The sequence below is a fragment of the Haliotis asinina genome, chromosome 1, assembly GCF_037392515.1.
Source record: "Haliotis asinina isolate JCU_RB_2024 chromosome 1, JCU_Hal_asi_v2, whole genome shotgun sequence".
NCBI lineage: Eukaryota > Metazoa > Mollusca > Gastropoda > Lepetellida > Haliotidae > Haliotis > Haliotis asinina.
In genome coordinates, this window is record NC_090280.1 from 43,865,033 (window position 1) to 43,892,870 (window position 27,838).

General features: G+C 39.7%; 1 protein-coding gene across 2 annotated transcripts; it reads right to left on the bottom strand.

Moving 5' to 3' along the window:
• Positions 1–158: 158 nt before the first annotated feature.
• Positions 159–27,838, bottom strand: LOC137291775 (15-hydroxyprostaglandin dehydrogenase [NAD(+)]-like). Of its 2 annotated transcripts, XR_010957281.1 has the most exons (8): positions 27,663–27,812; positions 24,943–25,066; positions 23,280–23,389; positions 18,935–19,031; positions 3,692–3,768; positions 3,103–3,248; positions 1,470–1,762; positions 161–593 (listed from the first exon to the last, which is right to left on the bottom strand). XR_010957281.1 is itself a non-coding variant. In XM_067823297.1 (7 exons), the coding sequence occupies exons 1-7, from the start codon at positions 27,753–27,755 to the stop codon at positions 470–472; spliced, it is 771 nt and encodes a 256-aa protein (XP_067679398.1). In that variant the 5' UTR covers positions 27,756–27,838; the 3' UTR covers positions 159–469. The 2 variants fall into 2 exon arrangements, 1 of the variants encoding a protein (XP_067679398.1); XM_067823297.1 differs by lacking the exon at positions 1,470–1,762 and having other exon boundaries at positions 159–593; positions 27,663–27,838.

Below are 27,838 nucleotides of genomic sequence, written 5' to 3' on the forward strand. Positions count from 1 at the left end.
TTGACGGTCAAAACTTGAAGAACTGTATTGCCAACCGTTTGAAGACTGTTAATAATCCAGTCTGGAGCAAACAATCCAGTCATTTAGCTTCAGAAGTCTTTTGGAGACACACCTGGTTATCACCTCTTGGAAAGGTAGCAGTTTACAGAACGAGTTGCTCGAAATATTTGATTTTTATTGTGTAAAGGTTCATGCAGAATCAGCACACAGCTGGAACAGTGAGAACTGGTTAACAATTGCTCTACGTCATGAATGTACATATGAAATCAAAGATAAATAGACATTTAGAATATCTTATAAATTAAGCTTGTTGTAGAATATGTGATTGGCCTGATGTTATATGTATTCACAGCATAACTTTAAAGTCACAAAAGAAAACATTAACCTTTTGCTTTAACGAATTTCACGCAAGTCGAACATCTATATTGACCAACTGTTTGGCAGTGTCTTTGAGAGTGACTCCTAAAGTTCATTCATCAGTCACCTCTATCTTTACTCTGCGAGTCCGCCCTTTGGGACGCGTGTGAAGTATGGTGCCGTTACTGTCATCATCCTCCAGCAGACCAATCACGGACACAGCTATGTCCTTTGGACTGTAAAATATGAGACATCAATATTACTCAAAATCATTGGTATGATATTCAATGAAAAACAGTTATGAGTTTACACAAATCAATCGACAATATCCAAACAGCTACATGACTATTCATTCGCTTGGCATCATGTACCTTTATCTGAAACACCAGCGAATGTACTACATTATGTTTGTCTATCATAACTGGCTGTTTCCCTGGACCTTGCGAGCACAGAACAAGCTTGGGATGAGTTGGACCGACTAGGATTAGTACCAATTGATACCACTATCTATCTCTTATATCTATGTTGGACCATCTTTTTGTTGATGTGTGGAACGTCAGCCTCCTCTGTGTTTTAAAGGATCTGGAGTCATCAGTGCATTGTCTCTGACTGTCCATCCAGAAGTTGACAATTGTTAATTTAACATCTTGTCCTATTGCTCTGCTCCTCTTCCCGATTACCACTTTTGATGGGAAGCAGAATTTGACATTTTTCTTTTCTCAATCCAACAGAGACGTTGCAAGATCTTCAACGTCACCTTGTTGAGTAACGTGATGTCCAAGTGTTCTGAAATCGGTAAAATTGAGACATACCCGACCCATCCTTGGGCATCCGCTACGTTTTTGACATTGCAAAGACACAGGTGACAGATCGTAGAGAACTTATTTTCTTGCCACCCTGGTGGTTCACGCTCCCTTCAGTAATGGATGTGTGGAACCTGCTATACTGCCAGAGAATCGGACGGTCTTTTCTGTGTGCTGATATGGTACGGCAGCCGGAGGATAACAGAAAGGAATCCATCAACACTCGTATTGTTCCTGTTCACTGACAATGCGATTAAACTAAATAAGAAAATGACGAGTATCATTTAGACAACAAGAACATTAACGTACCGAGGTATAAATAATTGTCGGAATGGGCTGAGCAGCATGTCATCAGGATAACTGCCTCACCACACTTGTTGAAACTGGCCCGGCTCCCTTGGGAGCATGACAGAGCCCGAAGCCATCAGAATGTCATTCTACACCAACTTGTTCGGGTTCCGAAGAGGTCGCTGGCTGGATGAATAAGTTCTCCGGGTTCCACTTGCTTTTAAAGGAGCCCGCACAGACACAGATGTTGGAGAAAATCTGTCCCTACCTTAACGTCAGTAAAAGACAGTGGTACACGCACATCAGCCGGCGACCTATGAAAAATCAAGCATATCTAGGCATAGGCATAGGAGACGCTAAAGGAGGTCAGAAACCTCACTGAAGACATTAGTCGAACTTCATATTGGACGGTACCTTTACATCATGAATGTTATAATTGTTAAAGAGACTTTTGTTTTTCCCTTTGATGACAAGGTCACACCGTACAACTAAAATATTGTCTTTAACCTAAAAATGAAAACATAGTCCAAACACCCCGAGTCTCAAGTTTTCAGTTTTGCTAAGTATGGTATGGTAAGTTTGAAAGCATTGACATTTATTTACAAAATGTGAAATGAGCAGATTTTAGTTGAAAACTATCAAGAAAAATGGTAAAATGCAGGTGAAAATCTTACAATAATCTCCTTCGATGTCACTGAATTGAAACTAATTGTATAACAAAGTAAGAGACAACACCAGAAGTACAAGGAGATGGATATTCTATTCCAAGCAGGACATCTGTCGCATCATGGGCTCAGAGTGACTTTAGGACCAGGTCTAATTCCAAACTGGCTGGGGAGTGCACTGGACTGCTGCCGAGACTGTGTCTGTCTCCGTCCGTCTCTTCTAGGCTCGGAGTCTAGGGTTAATTGTGCTTCATGTCCCTTAACCGGTAAACCAGGGGTCAAGCAGAAGTCATCGTTTCTCCTCTGTTATCTTGTGGTCTCTTGATGGGTAAACATCACATACCCATGGCCGGTCAACCAGGTGTCAGATATGTCATCGTTTCTTGTTATCTTGTGGCCACTTGGTGGAAAAACGCTTGTTTGTTGCAGTATCTTTCACGGTGTTAGTTTATGGGAGTCTTCTACTGGAATTTAGGAGGGTACTTAAGAACCTTTCAAGAGTCCTTCTCTCGTCATTCTGCGGTCACTCGGTTGTAAACCACTCGGTGAACAGTCAACTTGTGTGTGGACCTGTCCCTGACCTGTCCCTGACCTCCTGTCCCTGACCGCTGCTGTCACTGGCCCATGGTCCACATTTGTAATACGGAAGGAATCAGACCAGATAGTTCCTGGCAAAAGCTGTTCAGTGAATCAATTTTAGCTGTCTGCCCTTGAAACGTGAATCGCGAACCTTTGTCCTTCTGGAGTCTTTCAGATCACAACGATCTCTTTAGAGAGATTCTCAAATTGTCTTTGGTCCGTTCTGGTAGAGTGAAAAACTAAAACGCCCACTGCAATCACAAAGAAAGCTAAGCTTTGGAGACACGTTTCTAATACTTCTTTCATGTCAAAAGTTATTGTAAGTTGAATCCAGATTAAATATTTCTATTTCTGCAACATTCCAGACGCTTCTGGCAACCATATTAATACCATGTACTGAGGATACTTACTCCTCGAAGCCATCCTTTCCATGAATTTTCTTCAAGTCCTCAGCGTACAACGCTTGTGACGCTGGATCAGGAATTATAAACGACATGAAGGCTGTAGGGCACACTATGCAGAACCTCAAGCCCAGGTCTTTCACATAGGGATTTCTCTGGAACATTTAACGTTCTCACAATGCATCTGTTCGGCAGGTGCCCACTGTCTCTGTTGTTGTTGTCAAACTTGTTGGCATGCTTTAGACCGTTGGCCTAATATGTTTTTGTGTTGCTTGTTTTGATATCATGATATGAAGGTACTTTATCCTGTAAACAAGTCCTTACCGATTCGTAAAGATGATGCTCAGCTAACCAATATTTTCGTCTATATATCCGTCTACAATGTGATTTCTGTTTTTCTGATTAACTGATAATTGTGCGGGGGTTGCGCTAAAAATGTCCCCGACTTTGTTTTACTTCCAGTTTATTTTGTATTAATAATTGAATAAGATGGATGCAAAGCTAGTACTGTTAATTTATTTCAGGACGGAATGAAATGTGCACACTTTGTTTAATGTTTTAAAAGCAGTCCTTGATGATGTCTCACGACTATACTTACTGCCCATGATCTTGTGAATCCAATTATCCCTGTCTTTGCGGCTACATATCCCGGGGCAGTGAAGAAAGGCTCTAAACCTAGAAAACCGTCAGAATGCTTTTTCTAAAATCAGCACGTATAAGAAATTATCATTATACTGTACTACACCACACCAAAGTTATGGTTTTGTCACATAACTCAAGGTACATCAATTTCTACTCTAATATTTATTCTTCGATTCTTGATAATCTTTGTGATGGAATTATGATTATCACTGACGGTTATTGTCGTTATCACCATGTACAGTACATGCCTGATGCTGAACAGGGCATATGTATTATCATATTTTGTGAATATTGTTTAAATTCTGCTGAAATATTTTCTGTGAAATATAAGCAGAGTACAATTTTGGATAATATACCGAACCACAAGAAGACGCCACATTTCAAAACTAAATACATGTACAAATTTTCTTCTTTCATGATGTTGTTTTTTTACCAATTTGTTGACACGTTTTTCAATCCAAATTGACAGTTATTACAAACATCAGTGCATATTTTTATGAAACTAAACCCATATCGACTAAACGCACCTAAAAAGGTATGACCACGAGGAGGTGGCTCGCCACGGATGCCCAAACCTAGATGGACATTTTGTTCGTACAAGATGGCGTTTTTGTATTATGATTGTACATGTACCATTCTGTTAACATAATCTTCAATCCAAATGGACAGTTTTTACAAACAACTGTGCATTGTCTGAAGAAAAACACACATCGCGTCTAAGAGTGAGTGAGTTAACATTTAACGTCACATCGGCAGTATCTCAGCCATATCGTGACGAGAACATTTAATTCTGAAACGAAATATATGCCTATTATAAAACCTGTCAACGAAGGACAGTAAAACAACTAGAATATCACAGAGTAGAATATAAAACTAGTACCTATACCTAAAACAATTTATCTATAGAGGACAATACAAGATAAAAATGGGCTATAGATTGTTAACAACTGAAGGTAGATCGCCATATTAGGGACCATGGGGACTTACAGTACCTTGGCTACCTGCATGGACCCTAGTTGGATTTACATCATCCCCTCAGGAGTCAGCAATTCGGGAAATCTAGCCATTCAGTAAAAAGAAACTTATTCTACGATTAAAAACATGGAAAGTTTGAATTTACTTTGAATGTTTGTGGACTTACGTACCCTCTCAGGAGGACAATAGTTTTACAGTACTTCAACCCCCTTTGAGGATATAGCCACTAACAAGCACAGTTACCAATTTAAACTTCCGATAATAAAAAAAGTATCTATTTACAATTCATTTAATAAATCTAATTCTTTTAAAAATTCAATAATTAAATGAGAACTGATATTAGTAAAAAGGTCCTTCATACTACGTGATTTAAGATAGGTATCCCTCGTGATGGAATATTCCACGCAGTCAAGCAAGACATGCTTCACCGTGATTCTTTCATCACAAAGGATACAAAATGGAGGATCCTCACCTTTCAAAAGGTATTTATGCGTATATCTGGTGTGACCAATACGACATCGTCGCATGATGGCCTCTTCAAATCTGGACTGACAGCCCAAGTAGGTGTAACCAATATGCGGTTTTATTTCATGTAATTTATTTATACCTACTTGGGTGTCCCACTTCTTTTGCATCAGATCACGTATATAAGTTCTAATGTTCGCTTTGTAATCTGAGTATGGAATAAGACGTGGTGTCACAGATTGAGTGCTGCCTTGGCAGCAAGATCGGCCATTGTGTTCCCTGAAATGCCTACATGGCTGGGTAACCAACAGAAGACGATATCGTATTGGCCAGTACAATTCAATAATGTCAATTAAAAGTGGATGTTTACATGATAAATATTTAATCGCCTGAAGACAAGAAAGAGAGTCTGAATAGATTATATATTGTTTACGTTTAGGGTGCCTTTGAATATATTTAAGAGCTGTTAATATGGCGTTAGCTTCTGCTGTAAAAATAGAACCGTTATCTGGTAATCTAGAAGATATTGTTCTGGATCCAATGACAGTAGCACAAGCAACTGCGCCACCGTCCTTGGACCTATCTGTAAATAAGGATTTATAGTTGTTATATTTATGTTTCAATTGATGATATTCTTGTTTGTATTGTAATTCATTAGTTTCTGATTTTTTAAATGATGTTAATGTTAGGTCAACCTGTGGTCGAACCAATTGCCAAGGAGGAGAAGAAAGAAGACGGGAGGGAGCTATATATTCCAGCTCAATGCCGGCTGAAGAAAGAAATGGTTTAATTGTTAAACCAAGAGGCGGAACAAGAGAAGATTTCTTTTTGTATATATCCTCATACAGAGAACTGAAAACACAGTTATATGCAGGGTTTGACTCACTGGAGTATAATTTTGTTACATACTGTAAAGCTAGTTTTACACGTCGCCGCTCAAGAGATGGCTCATCAGCCTCAACGTACAGGCTGTCAACAGGTGAAGTTCGAAATGAGCCAAGACAAAGTCTTAGACCTTGGTGGTGAACAGAATCTAAAAGTTTTAGGTTGCTTTTACAGGCTCCACCATATACAATGGAGCCATAATCAAGTTTTGACCGGATCAGTGATCGATAGAGCTGCAGGAGGGTAGCTTGATCCCCTCCCCACTTAGAATTTGAAACGACTTTCAACAAGTCAAGTGCCTTCAGGCATTTAGTTTTGAGGGATTTGATATGTGGTAGAAACGTTAAATGCGAGTCAAAAATTATTCCCAAGAACTTGGCCTCCTTTACAACTTTGATGGGAGATCCATTTAGAAACAGTTCAGGATCTTTATGCGGTTTATATTTTCTACAAAAGTGTATACAATTAGTTTTGGATTTAGAAAATTTACAGCCGTTTTCAAGACACCATTTATTTATTTTATGTAAGCACAGCTGCAGTTGCCGTTCAAAAGTATGCATATTTTTACCACGAGAAGAAATATCAAAATCATCCACAAATAACGATCCATCAATTGAATCGTTTAAAACTTTTGACAAACTATTTATCTTGATACTAACAAGTGTGACTGACAAAATACTGCCTTGTGGAACACCCTGATCCTGATTGTAATGATCAGACAGGGTAGAACCCACGCGGACTTGAAATTGTCTGTCATTTAAAAAGTTGGCTATGAATTCAGGCAAACGACCTCGCAAACCGAAATCATGTAAATCTCTCAAAATGCCATATTTCCAGGCTGTGTCATATGCTTTTTTCAAGATCAAAAAAGATAGACACAACATGTTGTGTATGAATTAGTGCGTTTTTAACAAATGATTCTAAACGCACTAAGTGATCGACTGTACTTCTATTTTTACGGAAACTACATTGTATATCTGTTATGAGGTTATTAGTTTCCAAGAACCAAACAAGTCGATTATTTATCATGCGTTCCATGGTCTTGCAAACACAGCCAGTTAGTGAAATCGGACGATAATTGGATGGATCCGTATGATCACGTCCAGGTTTAGGTATTGGTACTACTATGGCATCACGCCATGATGAAGGAAATTTCCCGGAAGTCCAAATATCATAAAAAATTGATGAGAGCGTCTCTAAACAGGATTCTGGTAAATGCTTCAGGAGTTGATAATGTATGTTATCAGCTCCTGTAGCAGTGTCATGAGCTTGATCAAGAGCAGTATGGAGTTCGTGAATGGAAAACTTTTCATTATAATCTTCCCCATTATCAGAATTGAAATTAATAGTTTTCTTTTCTTGTTGCTTTTGATACTGCTGAAATTTAGGTATATAATTAGAAGAGGAAGAATGTTTAGCGAGAGTTTCGCCCAGTTTATTCGCAATATCTGATTTATCAGTAAGTAATTGATCTCCATGTTTAAGATGATGGATAGTAGATTTAGTACCTTTACCTTTGATTTTCTGGACCATGTTCCATACCTTGGACATGGGTGTCCGAGACTTTATTTTAGATCATAATTTTGCCAAGATTGGCGTTTGTTCTGTTTAAAAGTACGCCGTGCTTTAGCATTTAAAAATTGAAATTTATTTAAATTATGCACCATAGGATGGCGACGGAAATAATGTTCTGCTTTTTTCCTTGCCTTCCTAGCTTGTTTCCATTCATCGTTGAACCATGGTTTTCGAATATGTCGAACTGCAGAGGACTTTGGAATACACTCATCAGCTATGGAGTTCAATTCATCAGAAAAGCACTTAATAGCATCGGGAACGTCAGTAAAACGTTCGGGTTTAAGTTTTTCATCACACAGTGTTTCATATAAAGCCCAGTTAGCTTTTTTAAAATTCCGCCTTGATGATGGAGGAACAGCAGATGGAGTGGCAGATTTTAGTATAGTAGGGAAACGGTCACTTCCACAGAGGTCATCGTGGACTGACCATTCAAATTCATTAAGTAGATTAGAGTCTGCAAGAGACAGATCCAGAGAAGAGTAGGTGCCGGTTGCAGGATGCAGATATATGCTCGAATCATCATTACATATACACAAATCAGTATTGAAAATAAAATCTTCCAGTGTTTTACCTTTAGTGTTTATATTTGTACCACCCCACTGTGGATTATGACCATTGAGATCACCCATTATTATACAGGGTTTTGGAAGTTGGTCATAGAGAGCTTGCAAATCAGACAGTTGAAGTGTTGAAGAAGGCGGAATATACAAAGAGCATACTGTGAAGGCAACATGAAGAGTAAGTCTCACTGCAACGGCTTGAAGATTAGTTGTAAGTGAGACAGGGCTGTGTATAACATTCTGATTTACAAGGATTGAAGATCCTCCAGTGGCCCTATCACCTGGAGGAGAAAGAGAATGATATCCGATGAACTGACGTAAGTTAAAATTGTCTGCCTGCTTCAGGTAAGTTTCCTGTAAGCAGAAAGCTGATGGTTGTAAATCCTGAATCAACAGCTGTAATTCATTAAAGTTGGTTTTTAGTCCTCTACAATTCCACTTGACAATACATGGAGAAACTGTTTCTATGGGGGATTGATTGGGGATCTACCCCTTGTGTTTTTTGTGGGTGACAAGCTACGAGCTCTACACAGGATGTTGTCAGAAACATCCATATCTTCAAGAGATCTAAACTTATTATAAATTTGGATTGTATTTTCTGCCGCTTTTGAGGTTCTGCCCTTATGGCATTTTTTGCAGACTCATTTATTGGTTTGATTTTTTGTTTTGGTAGTTGCTGCCCATTATTCCCAGAGGAAGGTTTGGAAATGGGCTGTGATGATGATTGTTCCTGGGAAGATGGCCGAGACTGAACTTCTTCTCTAACAGTTGTTGATGTAGATACAACAGTTTGCGTTGACTGGTCAGGACAGTAGATTTCGGGTGCAACAGTGTCAACCCATGTCAAATCAGTTTGGCATTGCGTTGATGAAGTGGACACTGTTGAAGTTACAGTTTGATTTGTTGATGTTCTCGAAACTGAAGCATAGGACTCGTTTGGTTCTGATGTGTGAACAAGAAGATTCTTTGCGCCAGCAAAATTAAGATTCCTTGTGAATTTGATTTTATTAATTTCCATTTGTTGTTTCCAGATCGGGCATTCTTTTGGAAAAAGATGAATGTGTTCCAGAGCAGTTGGTGCATTTTTTAAAGTTGCTGTCACAGTCTTCAGTAACATGAGTTTTTTCGCTGCAGTGAGCGCATGTAATAGCATTTGTGCAGTTCGTAACACCATGACCATACCTTTGGCATTTGAAACATCTCAACGGGTTAGGAATATAAGTATCAACATTGAGATGACAATATCCTAGTGTTCAAAGTTCTATATGGAGATACCGAAACCGGTATTCCAACCAAAAGCTGTGTTGACATCAAATTTGTTGTTTGTTGTTTCCTGCTGCATTCGATGAGCAAAGAGCCTGATCGCAGTCGTTTGATGTTTGGGACTTCACCTGCAATACCTTGTATACCTTTTGACACTGCAAACGGGTTTAATTTTAAAGGTGACTTGTCAAGTGTCTCAAGAACTAAAAATCGTGGCCAGTATTCAGTTGAGTTAGAAGGTCGTTGGTCATCATCATCACTGTCCAGTTGACGTTTGTTTCGTTTTTTGGGGGTTTTGTATTCCATAGTTAGTGTAGAAGGTACATCATCCGAGCTCCCCACCCACCACGGAGTATCACAAGGACAATGCTATAAACAAGTGGGTCTCCAACTTGCAACACCAAGGATACCCGGATGATATACTCCAGTAGAAGAATTAGAAATAAGTAGTCTACCAGATTGGCACATGAGCCATCGCCTTCTAGCATAAGACTCTAGGCAAAGTTCAAAGCAACATAATTCAACATCAAACATGTTTTAGACATTAAAGCCAAGACCAAAATCAATCAAAATCAGTTCCAAATCATACTAAATTTATAGTCTATGCACAAGGCTTTGAATCACCAGCCGATTGGTTGAACCGGGCCCATTCACCCTCCCGTCTAGGTGAAGAAAGGGTCGAAGGGGTGTGTTGAGCAAAAGGAACACGATTACAGGCCCCCAGTGTCCTCAACCCCCAGACTCCCGTCCTCCACCGACACAGGGGCGCAACCCACGGCAAACGGGTTGGTTGAACCAAGATCACCCCCGGGTCCACAACGGGGGTGTCGGCGAGCTCTTAGCATTACCCAGCACCCACCACGAGGAGGTGGCTCGCGCCTATGAGTGTCGAAAATGACATTCCGTGGCAACCCTTCCAACGAAAGCGAGGGCAAACTCGCGTGAAGTCATGTTTGTTTTGATAAAATCGCGATGCCATGACTTACGAGAGATCAGAGGAACCAAGCCTAGGGACGATTGCAAATTGGCAAGATTGCACTGGGAGTAGCCAATCATCTTAATGTTCATGTTAAGACAATCTACCGACTGTAGGAGCGGTATCTGGGCACTAACTGAATCCAAGACCGTAGACAAGACACGCAGTAGGCGACTCCAGTAAAATCACATCAACACCAACAGATTGTGGGCAACTAACTGCAGGATAGCTAAAACAGAGCGACGGAATCAGCACTCCAGACCATTGGGACTTACTGACCCATCATTGCATACAGTGCAGACTTTAGCTGGGAAGAAACCTCTGCTGTCACAGACCATATAGTTGTCTTGTCCTGTCCTCACAACTGAAGCTGACTGCAATGGGCAACTCAGCATCAAAATTGACGTTATTAACAATGGAGAACTGTGCTTTTACTGATGAAAGCCGGCATCCGTGGCGAGCCACCTCCTCCTCAAAATTCAATATGTGTCCAATTACTCGTCAAGGGCAGAACCACCCCGGCATTTAATTTTGGTATACAAGTATTGCTATTTGCGTCATAATTGCTGGAGTATAACATCCCAGTATCCCTGGTGTTGCATCTTGGAGATCCGGTGCTATTTGACACCGTCCTTGTTGACACTCCATGGTGGGTGGGGAGCAGGGGTGCTGAATACTCTTCCTTTCATGACAACAAGCTGGTTCATCTCGCTATGAAAAAAAGAGACGTCTGGTTGAAACAGATTGTACACCTGAAACTATTCCTGTAAATGTCGATTCTTGGGCTCCATTTTTAGTGATTGAGTCTAAGGACTTTCTACCGATCAAACTCAATCCCTTCGCAATTTCAAAAGCTATCTCTGGAATTTGTGGTGAGGTAAAGAACGTTACCCGTCTTCGTAGTGGCTCGCTTTTGGTTGAGTGTGTACGGAGACAGCAATCTCTCAATCTGCTGTCTGTCAAGAACTTTGCCAATATCGAGGTTGCTGTGTCTGTGCACAGGACATTGAATTCTTGCCGTGGCATCATATGGGACAAGGCTCGTTGTCTCTGTGATATGTCAGAGGAGGATATAGCTCTTGAACTTGAGGACCAAGGAGTTACTGCGGTGAAACGTTTCACTTTCAAGAAAGATGGTAATATCACTCCAACTAATACTTACCTCTTAACCTTTTCGCGATCTTCTCTTCCACAGTCAATAAAAGCAGGGTATGTTAACATCGGGGTGGATGTGTATGTCCCCAATCCACTACGGTGTTATAAGTGTCAGCATTTCGGTCATGGGTCTAACTCATGTCGAAACCCTGTGGTGACCATCATGAGGGTGCAGACTGTGAGCATGACATAAAATGCGCAAACTGTGAAGGCCCACATGCAGCTACATCCAGGTCCTGTCCTGTTTATATACGTGAATTCTAAAATAATGAAAATCAAATGCGAAAAGAACATTTCATACCTTGATGCCAAGAAACTGTTTACAAGTCAAACTTCAACTGCGTTGAATATATCTTATTCTGCGGCAGTCACCCGCACTGTAGCTTCATCCTCGACTGCTTGTCAGAGTGACTTGACCTGGGTTCAGTCAGAAAGACCTGTTAATTCAGGAAAAACACTTACTTCAGCAGTCACTCAGTCTACTACCGGGTCTCAGACTGAAATTCAGCCTTCGACATCAAAGACGTCTCCTTCACAGCCAGCTCATTCAAAAACAGCTACTGACCAAACAGGAAAGAAGAAAAGAAAAAGGTTAAATAGAAACTATCCACTTATTGCCCCATCACCTTCAGAGGTCCCTCTACAAAACTCGTTTGAACCTCTGGATATGGAGGTTACTCCTTCCTCACAAGGCAGTCGGGGGAACAGCTCCTCCTCAAGTACCCGTGAACGATCCCCAATTGAGCCACCATGACTCAGTTGGATAATATAATTCAGTGGAATTGCAGAGGGCTTAAAAATAACTTCATTGAAATACAATTACTCATTCAAGACCCTCAACCGTCAGCATTATGTCTTCAAGAAACTTATCTTAAAAATACTGATAATGTTACCTTAAGGCGATACACTGATTATCATTCTTTCTCTCCCCGAGGGGATAAGGCTACTGGAGGCTCTTCTATTTTAGTCCATCAGAGCGTCACTCATAGCCCTCTTACTCTAAAAACGGATCTTCAAGCTGTTGCTGTTCGTCTGACTCTGCACTTTGTGCTGACATTGTGCAGTTTGTATATACCTCCCTCTTCCAGTATTCAACAATCAGATCTTCAAAAACTCTTTGATCAACTTCTGAAGCCATGTCTTATCATGGGTGACCTTAACGGGCACAACCCACTTTGGGGAGGTGTCCATACTAACACCAAAGGTAAACTCCTGGAGGAATTCATTTCAAATAACAATTTATGTATTTTCAATGATGATTCAGCCACGGGAACATATTCGTCCCTGGATCTATCACTTGCTGACCCCATTTTATATAATGAATTTGAATGGACGGTCCATGATGACCTATGTGGGAGTGATCATTTCTACCGATATCTAGACGGAACTTTGCCAAGGCTGACTGCTCGTTATATACAATATTGTGTAATGATAACTTAAAACCTGATGTTTTTGTGAACAGCGAAGATCCAGTACAGTTGTTTTCCGATTTATTGAATGACATTGCTGACCAAACCATACCTAAGTCTTCTGCAGTTCCACATATCCGTAAGCCATGGTTCAACAATGAATGTAAACAGGTCAGGAAGTGTAGGAAGAAGGGTGAAAAGTATTTTCGCTGACACCCTACCGTACATAATCTTGACAAAGTTAAAATTTTAAATGCCAAGGCTAGACGTTCTTTTAAACAAAATAAGCGTCAGACTTGGCGAAATTATGTATCGAAAATCAATTCACGCACGCCTATGTTAAAATTGTGGAACATGATTCAAAGAATAAAGGGCAAAGGTTCCAAATCTACTGTTCACTATCTGAAAGATGGTGATAATTTATTAACAAATAAATCTGACATTGCCAATAAACTTGGTGAAACTCTCGCCAAGCATTCATCTTCATCAAATTATGTCCCACAGTTTCAAAAGTTTCAGAAACATCAGGAGAGGAAAAGATTAAATTTTAACTCAGAAAACGGTGAGGATTATAACGAATTATTTTCGTTGCATGAGCTCCATGCTGCCCTTGAGCAAGCTCATGATACAGCAACAGGGGCTGACAATATCCACTATCACCTCCTGAAGCACTTGCCTGAATCGTGTCTGGAAACACTGCTAAATATTTTTGATTCAATATGGACTTCACGGAAGTTCCCATCTTCCTGGCGTGATGCCATTGTAGTCCCCATTCCAAAACCTGGCCGGGATCATACTGATCCATCAAATTATAGACCAATCTCTTTAACGAGTTGTGTCTGTAAAACTATGGAACGAATGGTAAACAATAGATTAACTTGGTATCTGGAAACCAATAACCTTATAACAAATATTCAATGTGGTTTCAGGAAAAATCGTAGTACCATTGACAATTTGGTACGTCTAGAATCCTTTGTCAAAAATGCAATAGTAAATAAACAACATGCAGTATCGATATTCTTTGATTTGGAGAAAGCATATGATACCACTTGGAAGCATGGCATTTTAAAGGATATACATGACTTCGGTTTAAGGGGTCGGTTGCCTCTTTTTATATCACAATTTTTATAAGACAAGCAGTTTCAAGTCCGAGTGGGTTCAACCCTGTCTGACCATTACAATCAGGATCAGGGTGTCCCAAAAGGCAGTATTTTGTCTGTAACACTTGTTAGTATTAACATAAACAGTTAATCCAAGGTTTTAAATGATTCAGTTGATGGATCATTATTTGTGGATGATTTTGATATTTCCTGTCGTGGTAAAAATATGCATACAATCGAACGGCAATTACAATTGTGTTTAAACAAAATAATTAAATGGTGTCTAGAAAACAGTTTTAAATTTTCTAAGTCAAAAACTAATTGTATACATTTTTGTAGAAAATATAAGCCGCATAAAGACCCAGAACTATTTTTAAATGGCTCTCCCATCAAAGTTGTTAAGGAGGCCAAGTTCTTGGGTCTAATTTTCGACTCCCACTCAACCTTTTTGCCGCATATCAAATCACTAAAAACAAAATGCTTGAAGACACTGAATTTACTGGAAGTGGTATCCAACTCAAAGTGGGGAGGGGATCAAGTTACTCTCCTACACCTATACAGATCGCTTGTACGTTCAAAACTTGATTACGGCTCCATCGTATATGGTGGAGCTTGCAACAGCAACCTTAAACTTCTTGATTCTGTCCATCACCAAGGTTTAAGACTTTGTTTTAGAACTTCACCTATTGACAGTCTCTACGTTGAGGCTGATGAACCATCTCCTGAGCAGCGCCGTATAAAGTTAGCTTTACAGTACATTACTAAATTATTCTCTAATGAATCTAACCCTGCATGTAACTGCATTTTCAATCCCCTTTATGAGGATTTATACAACAAGAAATCTTCTCTTGTTCCGCCCCTAGGACATAGAATTGAACCATTTCTTTCTTCGGCCGGCATTGAGCTGGAAAACATAGCTCCCTCCCGTCTTCTTTCTTCTCCTCCTTGGCAGTTGGTCAGGCCCCAAGTGGACCTAACATTGACCACATTTAAAAAATCAGAAACTAATGAATTACAATATAAACAAAAATACAATCAATTAAAACATAAGTATAGCAATTACAAATCCTTATTTACAGATGGGTCCAAGGACGGTGGAGCAGTGGCCTGTGCCACTGTCATTGGATCCAGAACATTATCTTCTAGATTACCAGATAACAGTTCTATTTTTACAGCAGAAGCTAACGCCATACTAACAGCTCTTAAATATATTCAAAGACACCCTAAACATAAACAGTATATAATCTATTCAGATTCTCTTTCTTGTCTTCAGGCTACTAACAATATTTCTTGTAAACATCCACTTTTAATAGAAATAATCGAATTGTACAATAATCTTGCTACTGGCCAGTGCGACATCGTATTATGTTGGTTACCTAGTCACGTTGGCATTTCTGGTAACACAATGGCCGAAGGCTAAGACATCACTCAACAAATCTGTGACACCACTTCTTATTCCATACTCTGATTATAAAGCTACAATAAGATCTTATATCGGTGATCTGATGCAAAAGAAGTGGGACACTCAGGTAGGTACAAATAAATTACATGAAATAAAACCTTATATCGGTTACACCTACTTGGGCTCTCAGTCCAGATTTGAGGAGGTCATTCTACGACGATGTCACGTTGGCCACACGAGGTATACTAACGATTATCTATTAAAAGGTGAGGATCCTCCGTTTTGTATCCCTTGTGATGAAAGAATCACAGTCAAGCATGTCCTGCTTGACTGTGTTGAATATTCCATCACAAGGGATAATTTTTTTAAGTCACGAACTTTGAAGGATCTTTTTAATAATGTTAGCTCTCATTTAATTATTGCATTTTTAAAAGAATTATATTTGCTAAATGAATTGTAAAGAGATAAATATTTTATTCTTGGAAGTTTGAATTAGTAACTTAAAGTGTTAGTGGCTGTATCCTCGAGGGGGGTTAAAGTACTGTAAAATCATTGTCCTCATGAGAGGGTACGTAAGTCCCAAAACATTTGAAGTCAGATTTGATCTTCCATTTTTTTAGCTGTAGTATTTCTGTTATTTTAATTTGTGGCTAATCTTGCATACAATCACCAGCAGCTGAGGGGATGGTGTAAATCCAGCTAGGGACCATGCAGGTAGCAGAAGTACTGTAAGTCCCCATGGCCCCTAATATGGTGATCTACCTTCAGTTGTTGGTGATCTATATAGCCTGTTTTTATATTGTATTGTCTAAATAGGGATATTAGTTTTAACTTTCCACACTAGTTTTGTTTCTTATTGTGATAATCTAGTGGTTTTACTGTCCTTCGTCGACAGGTTTTTATCATATACATAGGTTCTTTTTTTAAGAATGCTCTCGTCACGATATGGCTGCAACACTGCCGATGTGACGTTAATATTAACTCACTCACTCACTCGCTCACTGATGAAAGCCGACATTGTGTTTCGACAGCCGGTGGCAGAGTGAGACTATGGCGAAGGCATGGGGAACCGTTTCCCAGTGAGTGTATTGTTGACAGAGACACTTGGGATGGTTCAAGCATCATGGAGAACCCGAACGTTGGCATCGTGGTGTTCCAGAATCTCGACCCAGGATGAGAAAGTGACTCGCTATACTGACCAAGTCATAAGACCCCACGTTGTACAATATTTAGGACGTCACAGAAATCTTCCTGCAAGACAACCCTCGTGCCCACACTGCCCAGAGCATCATTGGTTTTCCTAAGACAACAAGACATCCAAATCCTACAATGGCCTGCATTCAGTCCGGAATTAATTAAGACCAACAGAACACCTTTGGGGCGAGATTCAAAGAAGGTTGAATAACCTCCAATCAAGGCCGACATCTGGACTCGATCAAGCATTCTGCAGAGTATGTATCCAAGTGCCTATGGCCTTCACCAACTGTTTCATTCCATGTTCAGGTGATACTGACTTGTTAATTAGAGTGAATGAAAGTGCGTGCTTTAAAGATCACATGCAAGCAAAAAATCAAACACAATTAAAACACATTTATCACTTATTCGTGATATACAATATACATTGCTTCTTTAAAAAAAAAACAAATAAACAAAATTATAAGCGTACAATCGTGATTCAAAAGTGCAATATTTTGTACTTGGGCTTACTTCCCCCGAAACGAAGCCCTCCGGAGACCGAACCCAGTCGTAGAGGGTGGATGTGCACTCAAGTGTAACGACGGCTTCCGATTGGCATTTACTGATATGCTGAGGACTTATAGTGTGTACAGAAAGATGATCTGTTTGATGGGCATTTTAGAAGTATGGCGAGTCACAAGAAAGTAAGATTCTTTATGGATAACACCTTTTGTTTGTATACTTCATGCGTCGTTTAAGTATGGCTTCATATACTGTTGTGAGGCAAAATCATATACAGTAAAAGATGTCGTTATCCATGAAGAATGTATATAGAGATGTTAGGTTTTGAAAATACATGTTCTCTGAATTTGCGCTCGATCCAATCAAAAAACATCTCAGTAGAGATGGTAAACTACTGCGTGGCTGGAATCTGTCATTCGTCCAAGTACAAAGCAGGACTTGAAACTGACAAGAGTTTGCACCAGTTTCCGTCAGATCCACTCATCCGAAAAAACATGACATGTGTATCACACGTGCCTAATTACATAATGTGGCAGAGACGGGACTCGGGTGCACGAGTCATAAATCAACTTATTTTCTTTATGTCGTATATTCTGATAGGCGTTAAGTTCAAATTGCACGTGGTCAATGGTTGAAGCTGTGTACTGCATGTTGTCTTTAACAGACAGACAGGCAGACATATAGGTGTGAATAAACCAGACACTGAGCTTTCACTGAGACAGAGACTGCTTGCCACAATCAACAAGGCTTTTGTGACGTAACGAGTAGATTATTTACATGTTTGTGTACAAAACCAAGATTAGACTACTGCTCACGACCTCAGACTTCCAGGTCATACTGTGTCAAGCTCCGCGACCCTTTTCACTGCGCTTGCGTTATGAACGCAGCGCAGCACAGCTGCTGAAACCAGTTTTCCCCCCAGCACTGGGCGGAATTTAGTGAAACGTTTGAACACCGATTTCGGGCTTTTCTTTCATCGTGTTTTTTCAACTTTATAGGTTGAATTGGCATTTTTTAATGATTTGTTTCGGTAAGTGCATACCGAAAGGTACCAGAATCTGCAAAGTTGTGTTTTACGTTGCATGTGACCTTTAAGAAACCTTTATCGGTGCAACGTTTCTTTCGTGGTTCAGAATATAAACCTTTGTGAGCCATTTCTTTCTTTGGGTTTCTTCATGTTTTGAACCTTGAGAGGTAATTTTGCAGGTAAAACAGGAGAAAAGTTAATATTATGAACTAACGAAATGAGTAAACTCTATAACATATACCAAGGTAGGTAATTATCTTGAAATTAGCTTGAAATTTTCAGATTGTTACTAAAAAATTCAGAGCAATTTTAAATAGCCTTTTAATGTTTCCCTAACGTACGCCTGGGTAGTGAAATATTTGAAAAAAAGAGAATGTTGCATTCTTGAGATGTGAAGTGATGCTCCTCACAGCCCACAGTTTTAGATAATATATTGTTAATCCAGCAAGTTGGCCACCCTTCGACAAATGTCCAAGATATCACCGTTACGTCATATTTTAAAACATCACCTCATCACCTTATGTTTAAAACATCACCTCAACTTCATCAAAACACTTCAGTTTCTTGTACCGCTCAAAAAGGCTGATTTAAACCACTTGAACCATATCAACAGAACAAAAACGATACAATGCAGAAGTATATTGTTGGTAGTTCTTCATCATTTTCCTTGTCCATATGTATCTCGACGCACGTAGACAACACCACCTACCTGCAATGGAGGACACGTTGACGATCACACCACCTGCTCCACCTTCATCCTTCCTCATGTGCTTGATGGCAAGATTCGAACCTCTGATGATGCTACCCTGTGACCGAGACAGTTTCATATGTTTCAATAATATGCACGAAAACTTAAAATATGCTCAGTGAAATCTAATGATGTTTACTGAACAAAATTGTCTGTCTGTCTGTCTGTCTGTCTGTCAATAACATGCACGAAAGCACACTATTTTGTCATTGTCATATCATTATCGTATCATTAGCAAATGTATGCTAAACATGCCTCGCAATTGGAATGTCTCGCTTACAGCCAAGTACACTGTCGCCAGGCTCCGCTTGTTCTCGGTGCCCTTGTTTGGTACTTCCTCCATCTATCATAGCAGGAGAGTGCCTGGGTTCTCCACCGAGAGCACAGTCTTTCTAACAGTCTGTATAATACAGAGGGATGGAGTGTTGGGAAGTCTTCATACACTCTGGAAATTTCTTGGTCGGTTGGACTCTGCAGCATTTCCTGGGACAAGTTCTATTCTGTGTCTGGGCTGCGTGTGAAAAAGATAAGGACTTGAATCTCCCAAACCCTCTCTGTTGCATTTTCATCTTAATCTGTAAAGCACTATAATGATGTTGGCATTCAAAGCCGGGAGCGGAAATTATGTCCAAACACCATTACTCCACTGTTTCAATACTCTCGTGGAGACGGGTGATGTTCCTTCATGGCTCTGCAAACGTCGCACAATACTCCATCCCAAACTTCTGCATGATCAGATGTTTGAATACTCAACAAAAAATATTCACGGAGTGTTTGACAAAACTTTTGTTAGCGTATTGCTCCTCTGACGATATAGGCACCCGTGAAAGGCCACCTCCTCGAGGTGGGTGCTGGTATAACGCTAACAGCTTGTCAACCCCTGTTGGACCCGGGGGCATATTTGATCCACCAACCTGTTTGCCGTGGGTTGCGCCCCTTTGTCAGTGGAGGACGAGATCCTGGTGGTTGAGGGCACTAGAACAAGGATCATGTGTTCCTGCTGTCTACAGAACAATTCGGCCCTTACTTCACCTAGACAGGTGCTTGAATGGGCCCGAACTCAATCAATCGGTTTTGTCTCTTACGCTCTTTAGTAATAAATATATAATCTTTCAAAAACGTATAAGTGATTGAATTGATGGATCCCTTTTCGTGGATGATCTTAATATTTCATGTCGTGGTGAAAATACGCTAACTAGTGGGAGACAGTTACAAAATTCATAGATGGCGTCTGAAAACTGGGTTTAAGTCCAAAACCAACTACTTAGTATCCATTTTAGTGGATAATACAAACCCAATAACTATCATTAAATGGCACAACTATCAATGTTGTGAAGAAAGCTGAATTCCTGGGTCCTGAATTCCTGACTCACATTTAACCTTTTTGCGTCATATTAAATATCTTAAAGCCAATTTCCTGAAGGCAGTCGAGTAGTTGTTTCTCATTCAAAGTGAAAAAGTGACCAAACTACCTTCGTTCATTTGTACAGCTCACTTTTTGATCAAAACTTGATTACGGCCCCATCGTAAATGGAGGGGCCCTTAAATGCAACCTCAAAGTACTTGATTCTGTCCATCAACAGGGTCTAAGACTCTGTCTTACATCGTTCAGAACCTCTCCCGTAGACAGTCTCTACGTCAAGGGAGAGGAGTCATTTTAAAATCTCCGCCGTATCGAATCGTCTGTACAATATATTGCATATAAATATTACAAGCAATATTCTAATGCATCCAATCCTTCTTACAACTGCATGTTCAATCCTCATTACGAGGATCTGTATAATAAAAAGTCTTCACTTGTCCCTCCTCTTGTGGTAGAATTCAGACATTCATTTCTGCTGCTGGCACTGATCTTGACAATATATCTCTCTCCGGTCTTCTTTCTCCTCCTTGACAACTGGCGAGGCCACACGTCAACCTAACATTGACCACATTGACCAAAAATCCGAAACTAATGAATTACAATATAAACAAGAATATCTTTAATTAAAAAGTATATATAGAAATTACAAACCCTTATTTACAGAGGGGTCCAAGGACGGGGGCGCAGTAGCTTGGATTCAGAACATTATCATCAAGAACACCGGAGAGCAGCTTTATTTTTTATAGCCGAAGCAAATCTAATTGTGTCTATCATGACTTTATAACTTTGAAGTCACTATTTCAAGTGGTTGAAATATTGCCAATGTAACTATAAATTTTAAATAACTCACTCTAATGACATTATTTACAGTCTGCACCAACCTATGCTTGCCACAAAAGGCGACTGTGCTTGTTGTAAGAGGCAACAAATGGGATCGGGTATTCAGACTCGCTGATTTGGTTGACTTGGTCATCGATCTTCAATTGCGCAGATCGATGATCATCCTGCTGATCACTGGATTGTCTAATATTTGTTATCCCCATAATTCATACCTACATGTTGTTATTACTTAATCCCACTAAACTGGTGTATATAGGTCCAGTCTGTGCTGCGGTACTTCACTCTTGCTTGATAAAGGTAAGCAATCTATACCTTAACGTCGCATTATATAGTTAATAAAAAGTTGTTACACATAAAGTATCTTGCTTTCCTATGAACCAGACTCGCTTCCAGCTTCTAAGGTTCCAGTTCTTGACTACAACACCACTGCACGTGATTGTCTCAATTGAAGTCTCTCAAACAGGGGGAACAGCCTTCCTTCTTGGTCGAATCAACACTTCACACAGTCGATTCCTAACGTTCTTCTCATACCAGGGTTGTGGCAGACCTGAGTGGTGACTCTTGGACGGCTGCATCTCTGATGAAATTGGCCTGCAGGATGTGGACTCAAAGCGAGTTACGGTGCTCTGATGACTGTTGAAATGTCGAGCAAGCGCATCTTACGACTCCCATGTTCAAATGTGGGCAAAGGTGATGTTTTGATTGGCGGCACTCAGTGGTGACTTGGTGATTTTTCACCTTATTATTGTGATTGATACCGATTGCCGACTGTTGCACAGAATCTCAAATTTGAGGTCTGTTTTGTTGGTGTTCTGCTGGACAGTACAGCGATGGGAGTAAACCAGGACAAGTTATTCATGAAGCCTGCCCAGAGTCAGTCATTTGTGAAGAAACATCCTGAGAAACCATTGCATTGCATGCACATGCAGTGTGCGGAACAGACCAGAAATCCAACTGATCCTTTGCCTTTCTTTGCGCTGCCCAGCACCAATCACTTCTAATTTTCTTATCTACAATAATAACTAAGTGATTCTTAAACAAACGTCAAACAGACACGGAGGCAGGACTCTATGCTTCAACTAACCATCCTCACCATGTCTTTGACTCTGACTCAGAGGTCAATCCATGTTATGACCCGGAATATTGCATCATGGAAGATCATGCTTTAAAACGTATTTTGAATAGGACCACATACAATATCAAAAGAATTTCAGCCAACAAAACATATTCTTTTCCTTCTTGATAAAGCAAATGAACTCATTTATTCAGGAAAAGCATGTTTAAAAGAAGATCTCGCCTATGAAATCATCTGTTGAATGGCTGAAGTTAAAAATACACCACTATTACATCATTGGACGGTGAATGAGTATCTGATACATCAATATTTCACTCTCTAGTCTTTGTCTACACTGTCATGAACAATATTTAGATTTACAGACCTCACAAAAGAGGCCAGCATCACTTTTTGCATCACAGAGTTGATGGAAACAGCGTGTTCACTTCAGAAAGGGAAACAGAACGTTTTTCAAGATGTCATGCATTTTGGTTGGAACCGTGTTATTGTGTAGGGAGGAATTTGTGGACACGAGAGAACACAACTGGTAATCGTTAATAGAAGGACATGGATGAGATTCTTCCTCAATTTCTCCCAACAGCTGCTACATGGAATCCTTCATCGGCGTGACAGGACAGCAATTTAGTTTCTGCCACCCCATCTCAGATATTGGTGGCTGTTTGTTTAAAGGCTGCTTGGAGACTATTTGGTTTTCTTAATCATTTGATAACACGACTGATCCTCTGGACTTTCAATAACTGATGTCCATGTGATGAGTTGGTTGGGCAGTAAAATGTCCCAGGCACATCTTCATATATACTATCTGCATTACAACACTGCATAAACCTTGAAAATGTTGCTAAGAGCTGGTTTCCAGCCATCAAGATGACAAAGGAAGAAGCTATCTGACCTTTACACCAGTCATCGGCTTCTTTAACATTATTTACAGAGCACGGTCATAAAGTTGGAATATTGGATAAGGCACAAATACATTTTCATGTCTTTGACCATCATTTATGGGTCATATTGAATCAACTGTGGTCTCTTACCAGGTTGACCAGAAGCATCTTGTCAATATCTATCTTTTCACTGACGATACCAACATTATTGACCATGATGTCCACCTGTCCATGGCGCGCCACGACACCGTCAAATGCCTCTGAGAAACAAAGAAGAACACGTATTGAAGACAGAAAACCAGATAGAACAGTACTGTATCAATACATGCAACAAACCTCTTTAAGTCATGTCAAAGTAACAACGTAATCTGTAATGTTAATTGTACCTTTTGAGTTTAGTTCAGTTGTGTTTTACGTCACATCAGCATTATACCAGCCATATAGTAATAAGATAAAGTTTGTATTCATACACATTTAAATACATCGTCCCAAAAGAGTTGTTGTTTTGTAGACAACAAGCAAATTAACTTATATAGTCATTACATTATTACGAGGGAAAAGGAAATGCCGTAGTACCAAATTCAAAAGCAAGCAATCTGTCATTCACTTTATGTAGTTACAATTTATGGTACAGATCAACTTCCATCAGGTAGCTAACAATGAGATGTCCGCTGACGCGGAAATACAGATCTTTCAGATTTATCACCTCATAATGTGAGCCCTTGCAGTGTATGAGCCTTTCTGAACACTGCATCGCAAGATGGGAAGCCCATCTCTATCCGTTTTGAGCAAAAATAGCCATCGGTAAATGGACTGTGGCCAATACGACATCGTCATGAAAATACCTTATCGTGTCTTGACTGACAACCCAAGTAGGTATATAACTGTTGGTTTCCATTCATGAAGTCTATTTCTTCCTATTTGTGTGTTCACCTTTTTAACATAAGGCCTCGGTAGTATAAGTAATAGTGGCATTGTTTGAACTGGTCTCGTCCCACTAATACGTATACTACTCCCCGACTATAACGTTTGATAGTGGGTTTATGTTGCTGTACAGGATCAGCAGTGAAGCTGAGGATTAATTTTTATAAAGAGGTGCCTTAACTGCAGCATCGGCCTTTGTGTTACCTGCTATGCCGACGTGACCCAGCAGGATAATAAGTCTGTAAAAATGATGACAGTAATCATGGTAATACTTCTGCTGTTTCATATAGGTCATAAAACTGTACTGTGAATATAGTTTTGCCCTCCACAGTGAAAATGGAACTATTGTCGGGAATTCTTGAGGAGACAGTCCTGGATCCGATGACTGTAGTACTGGCAACTCACGATAATTTTAGAGGCAAATAAATTATGGCCACGAGCCATTAAGCAAATATCAAGCATCAATATCTATTCTTGCAATTGGGTGAAGGACGTGTCAGTTCTGAAAACCAAACCATCATTTACATGGAAGGTATCTGTGGAAGTATGTAATCCAAATGTGGTTGACCAAACAGGACGAAATCATTGGATCGATTAACATGTATGGCGATGTCATCAAGATAACAGCTTTACATTCATTAAAACCAACAACCTTAGAGCGGTGAATCTGTATTCGTTCCCAACTGTGAATGAAGAGAATCGGTCATGTAGACAAGAAGTAAACACCCTGGTAACCTGAAGTCCATTTTCACTGATCCCATAATTTATGAATGTTTATTATAGTTTTGTGGATAAATTCACAGAAATGTTTGACCGTACTTTAATTCTCGCCCTTTACTTCACTGACACGGGAAATAACGTGAAGAATTAAGATTATTTCGCTCCATACCTTTAAAACCCTTTTCGTTAGTTACATCACACAGCCAGAAGGACAGGTTGTCTCCTCCAAACTGACTCTGTAGAGAAGACTCTATCTCAGCACCTCTGTCAGCATGGATGTCAAAGATACACACCTGTGTTAATCAAATGATATATCGAGAATTTTATGATGTTTTAGAATTAACATTTTGGTTAGAATAGGTCCTGCTGGAGAGGTGTCAAACAGAGGTACTTTTGGTGCTTTGCCTGGCAGTGGTCTTTCAATGGACAACAGGACTGTCATTTGGGCCTTCCTCCTATTAATTGGTATGCGTTATAGAAGTAAAATACAGCTGAGTGGGTTCGGGTGATTCTGGTATGGTCAAGCTGGTAAGGCTCTCCATCTGCTCTAAAACATTGACCCCTCGCCACGCTGCCTAGATAGCGAATGTGACTTCTGTAATGAAACACCGCCTAGCCAAACCCACCAAGAAATTTCTGGAGAATATGAGAGCTCCCCAACACTACAGCCTTCTGCATTACAGAGAAGTATCAGAAACGTGGCCTTACACACTCTGCTTTTGAAGCGTTTGGTCATATGAATGACTTGTTTTCACGAATGTGAAAAGGGTATAAGTATTTTGTATCACATCATAGAATGTAAATTCAAGGCGGGAGAACTGAAATCTGACGAAGAAGTTTGGAAATGCTGAGAGACGTTTATTGCGATGGAGGTACATGTACATGCCATACACTGACTGAAGTTTTTGAAGAATGGTAGCCACCTTGACTGAAATGAACTTTATTTCTCTGAAGGCTACAACATGGCATTATGATTGTTTATAGACGTCAATAGATAAAGAACGTAATAGCGACATAAAGTCTATTAAAATGCATAACACAAAACGACAACATGTTGACAAGATTATCAAATCCGTCACATTTCTTACTTTGAAATAAACTCATTTAAAATACAGATAGTCTTTTGATATACAGTGTTGGGAGCAGTTTCCTTCTCAGATCGTTGAAATAACTACAATTACAATTACAAGTAGTGGTGTTCATCTCCAATATCATTTGAAACACATAGTGAAAAAAATATCAGTTTTATACCACCTACCGGTCTCAATCTGTAATCGATGACATGATATGTAAAATAATGTTTTGTCTATCAGGTAAATGTTGTAGGTATGATTCAGTATCAGTGTTAAGTTTAATAGATTCATAGAATCTCTAGTTAGATGATACTTCTAAATCAGAGTACCACTTCCGTATAAACCAGCCAGTGAGACTATTCTTTACCTTATACTTTATCTATCCTACATGATTTGAAAACCATTGGATCCACATATCATTATTCCCAGTGTGAACCAATTGTTGCTATCTGTTCATCTATAAGGCACGATGCAATATATTCGATACTATTATCTTTGAGGATTTGCCTGATTTGACAGCTACGTAGTAAGTAATGACCACTGAGTCCAATTCTACTTTACATGATAATTAATTACTTCTTTAATATTGCTTATTTGTTGAGGTATAAAACACACACATATAGATGTTTGTGGGGAAAAGGTCACAAGATATGACTAAAGGACATAAACTTGTTCATGTTTATAAAAAGTATTTCACAGGTATCATTTGACATTCGAAACGACAGTCACCGACACAGACGGACCAGTGGTAATAGTCCAGGAGGAGGCAATTTGAAATCGTAGCCTCCCAATCACTGATTTTGTTTGACCCTATTGTACGTTATTTTGGGTTCTGTTTCTGTTTTATATCATATGTTCCTTCGTGTTAGAATAATATACTGGTAATGAGGCACAGGTCAACAATCAACTGCCATACATAAAGACATGGCTCTGTGGATACTAGATCATTCTGCCTGCACTGATATGCATCTCCCTGCTGGCACGCTGACTTTTGCATTTACATGTCATTTCAACCAGTAAATGTCATTTCAACCATTCCACGGGGAGCAGGATCTCTCGACATCAGAATAGCGGCAAGATAGTGTCTATGACAGAGACAGATAAAACAATCTGAATAACTATCAGTATCCGCAACCAATCATAAACAACAATACCGACTCTCTTGTCTGAAATTGCCCTGCAAAGGTATACGCTAGTATGGGAACGTATCACTGAACGCTATCAGAACAACCTTGAACGTATTCATAGAAAGGTGTGAAAGTTTGTTAAATGATTGTATTAAAGTGGTGTGTTTGTGGTGAAACACTGATACATCTCAATAAACTGAAATTTTAATTGCTAAAAGATAACTATATTTTTCTATTTATTACCAAGACGAAACTATATATCATCTTTGCATAAAACTATCATCGCAACCCAGTCAACTATTCTAGGACATCCCGGTTTTCGGGGTCCAGGGTAATTGCTCTAGATCAACGTCTCGTTGAACCATTGGACTGTGTTTCGGTGATATCAGTACTTTAGCATGATAACGCTGTTCTCCTGACGAAAAATGAGGAACGTTCACTTATGTTAAATAACGTCTACGTCTTATAGAAGTTCAATAATTGAATGTTGTCCGTGTTATATGAAAAATACGCATTGATAAACACCTCTTCCCAAAAGAGAAATGCATATACGATGCAAAACTACAAACGATACAGCTGTGGCGACGCCACTGAACGAGGCCATCGGTAACTCAAACTGCACATTTGAACACAGTGTGAAAAACAGTACCCTGAAAAGGCAGTTATTAAACTGATCACTGTTGCCTTACCTTGGCTTCTTTCTCCAACAAAGCTCTGACCATTGCTTGGCCAAGCCCACCTGCACCACCGGTAACAATGGCAACTTTTCCTTTGATGTGCATGGTCCCTCAATGGTCAGGTGTGCAGTGGAATGAGAAGTTACGAGATGTGTGCTAAGGCTGTTGCGACACAACTGACCCAGTTT

Excerpts from the sequence above, each read along its gene's own strand:
- LOC137291775 (XM_067823297.1), bottom strand. The coding sequence starts at position 27,755 with ATGCACATCAAAGGAAAAGTTGCCATTGTTACCGGTGGTGCAGGTGGG. Across the intron at positions 19,032-23,279 it reads AGATGCTTCTGGTCAACCTG|GGTAGCATCATCAGAGGTTC; the intron begins GTAAGAGACCAC and ends TCTCGGTCACAG. Across the intron at positions 3,769-18,934 it reads CAACGTGTCCTCCATTGCAG|GTTTAGAGCCTTTCTTCACT; the intron begins GTAGGTGGTGTT and ends ACGGTTTTCTAG.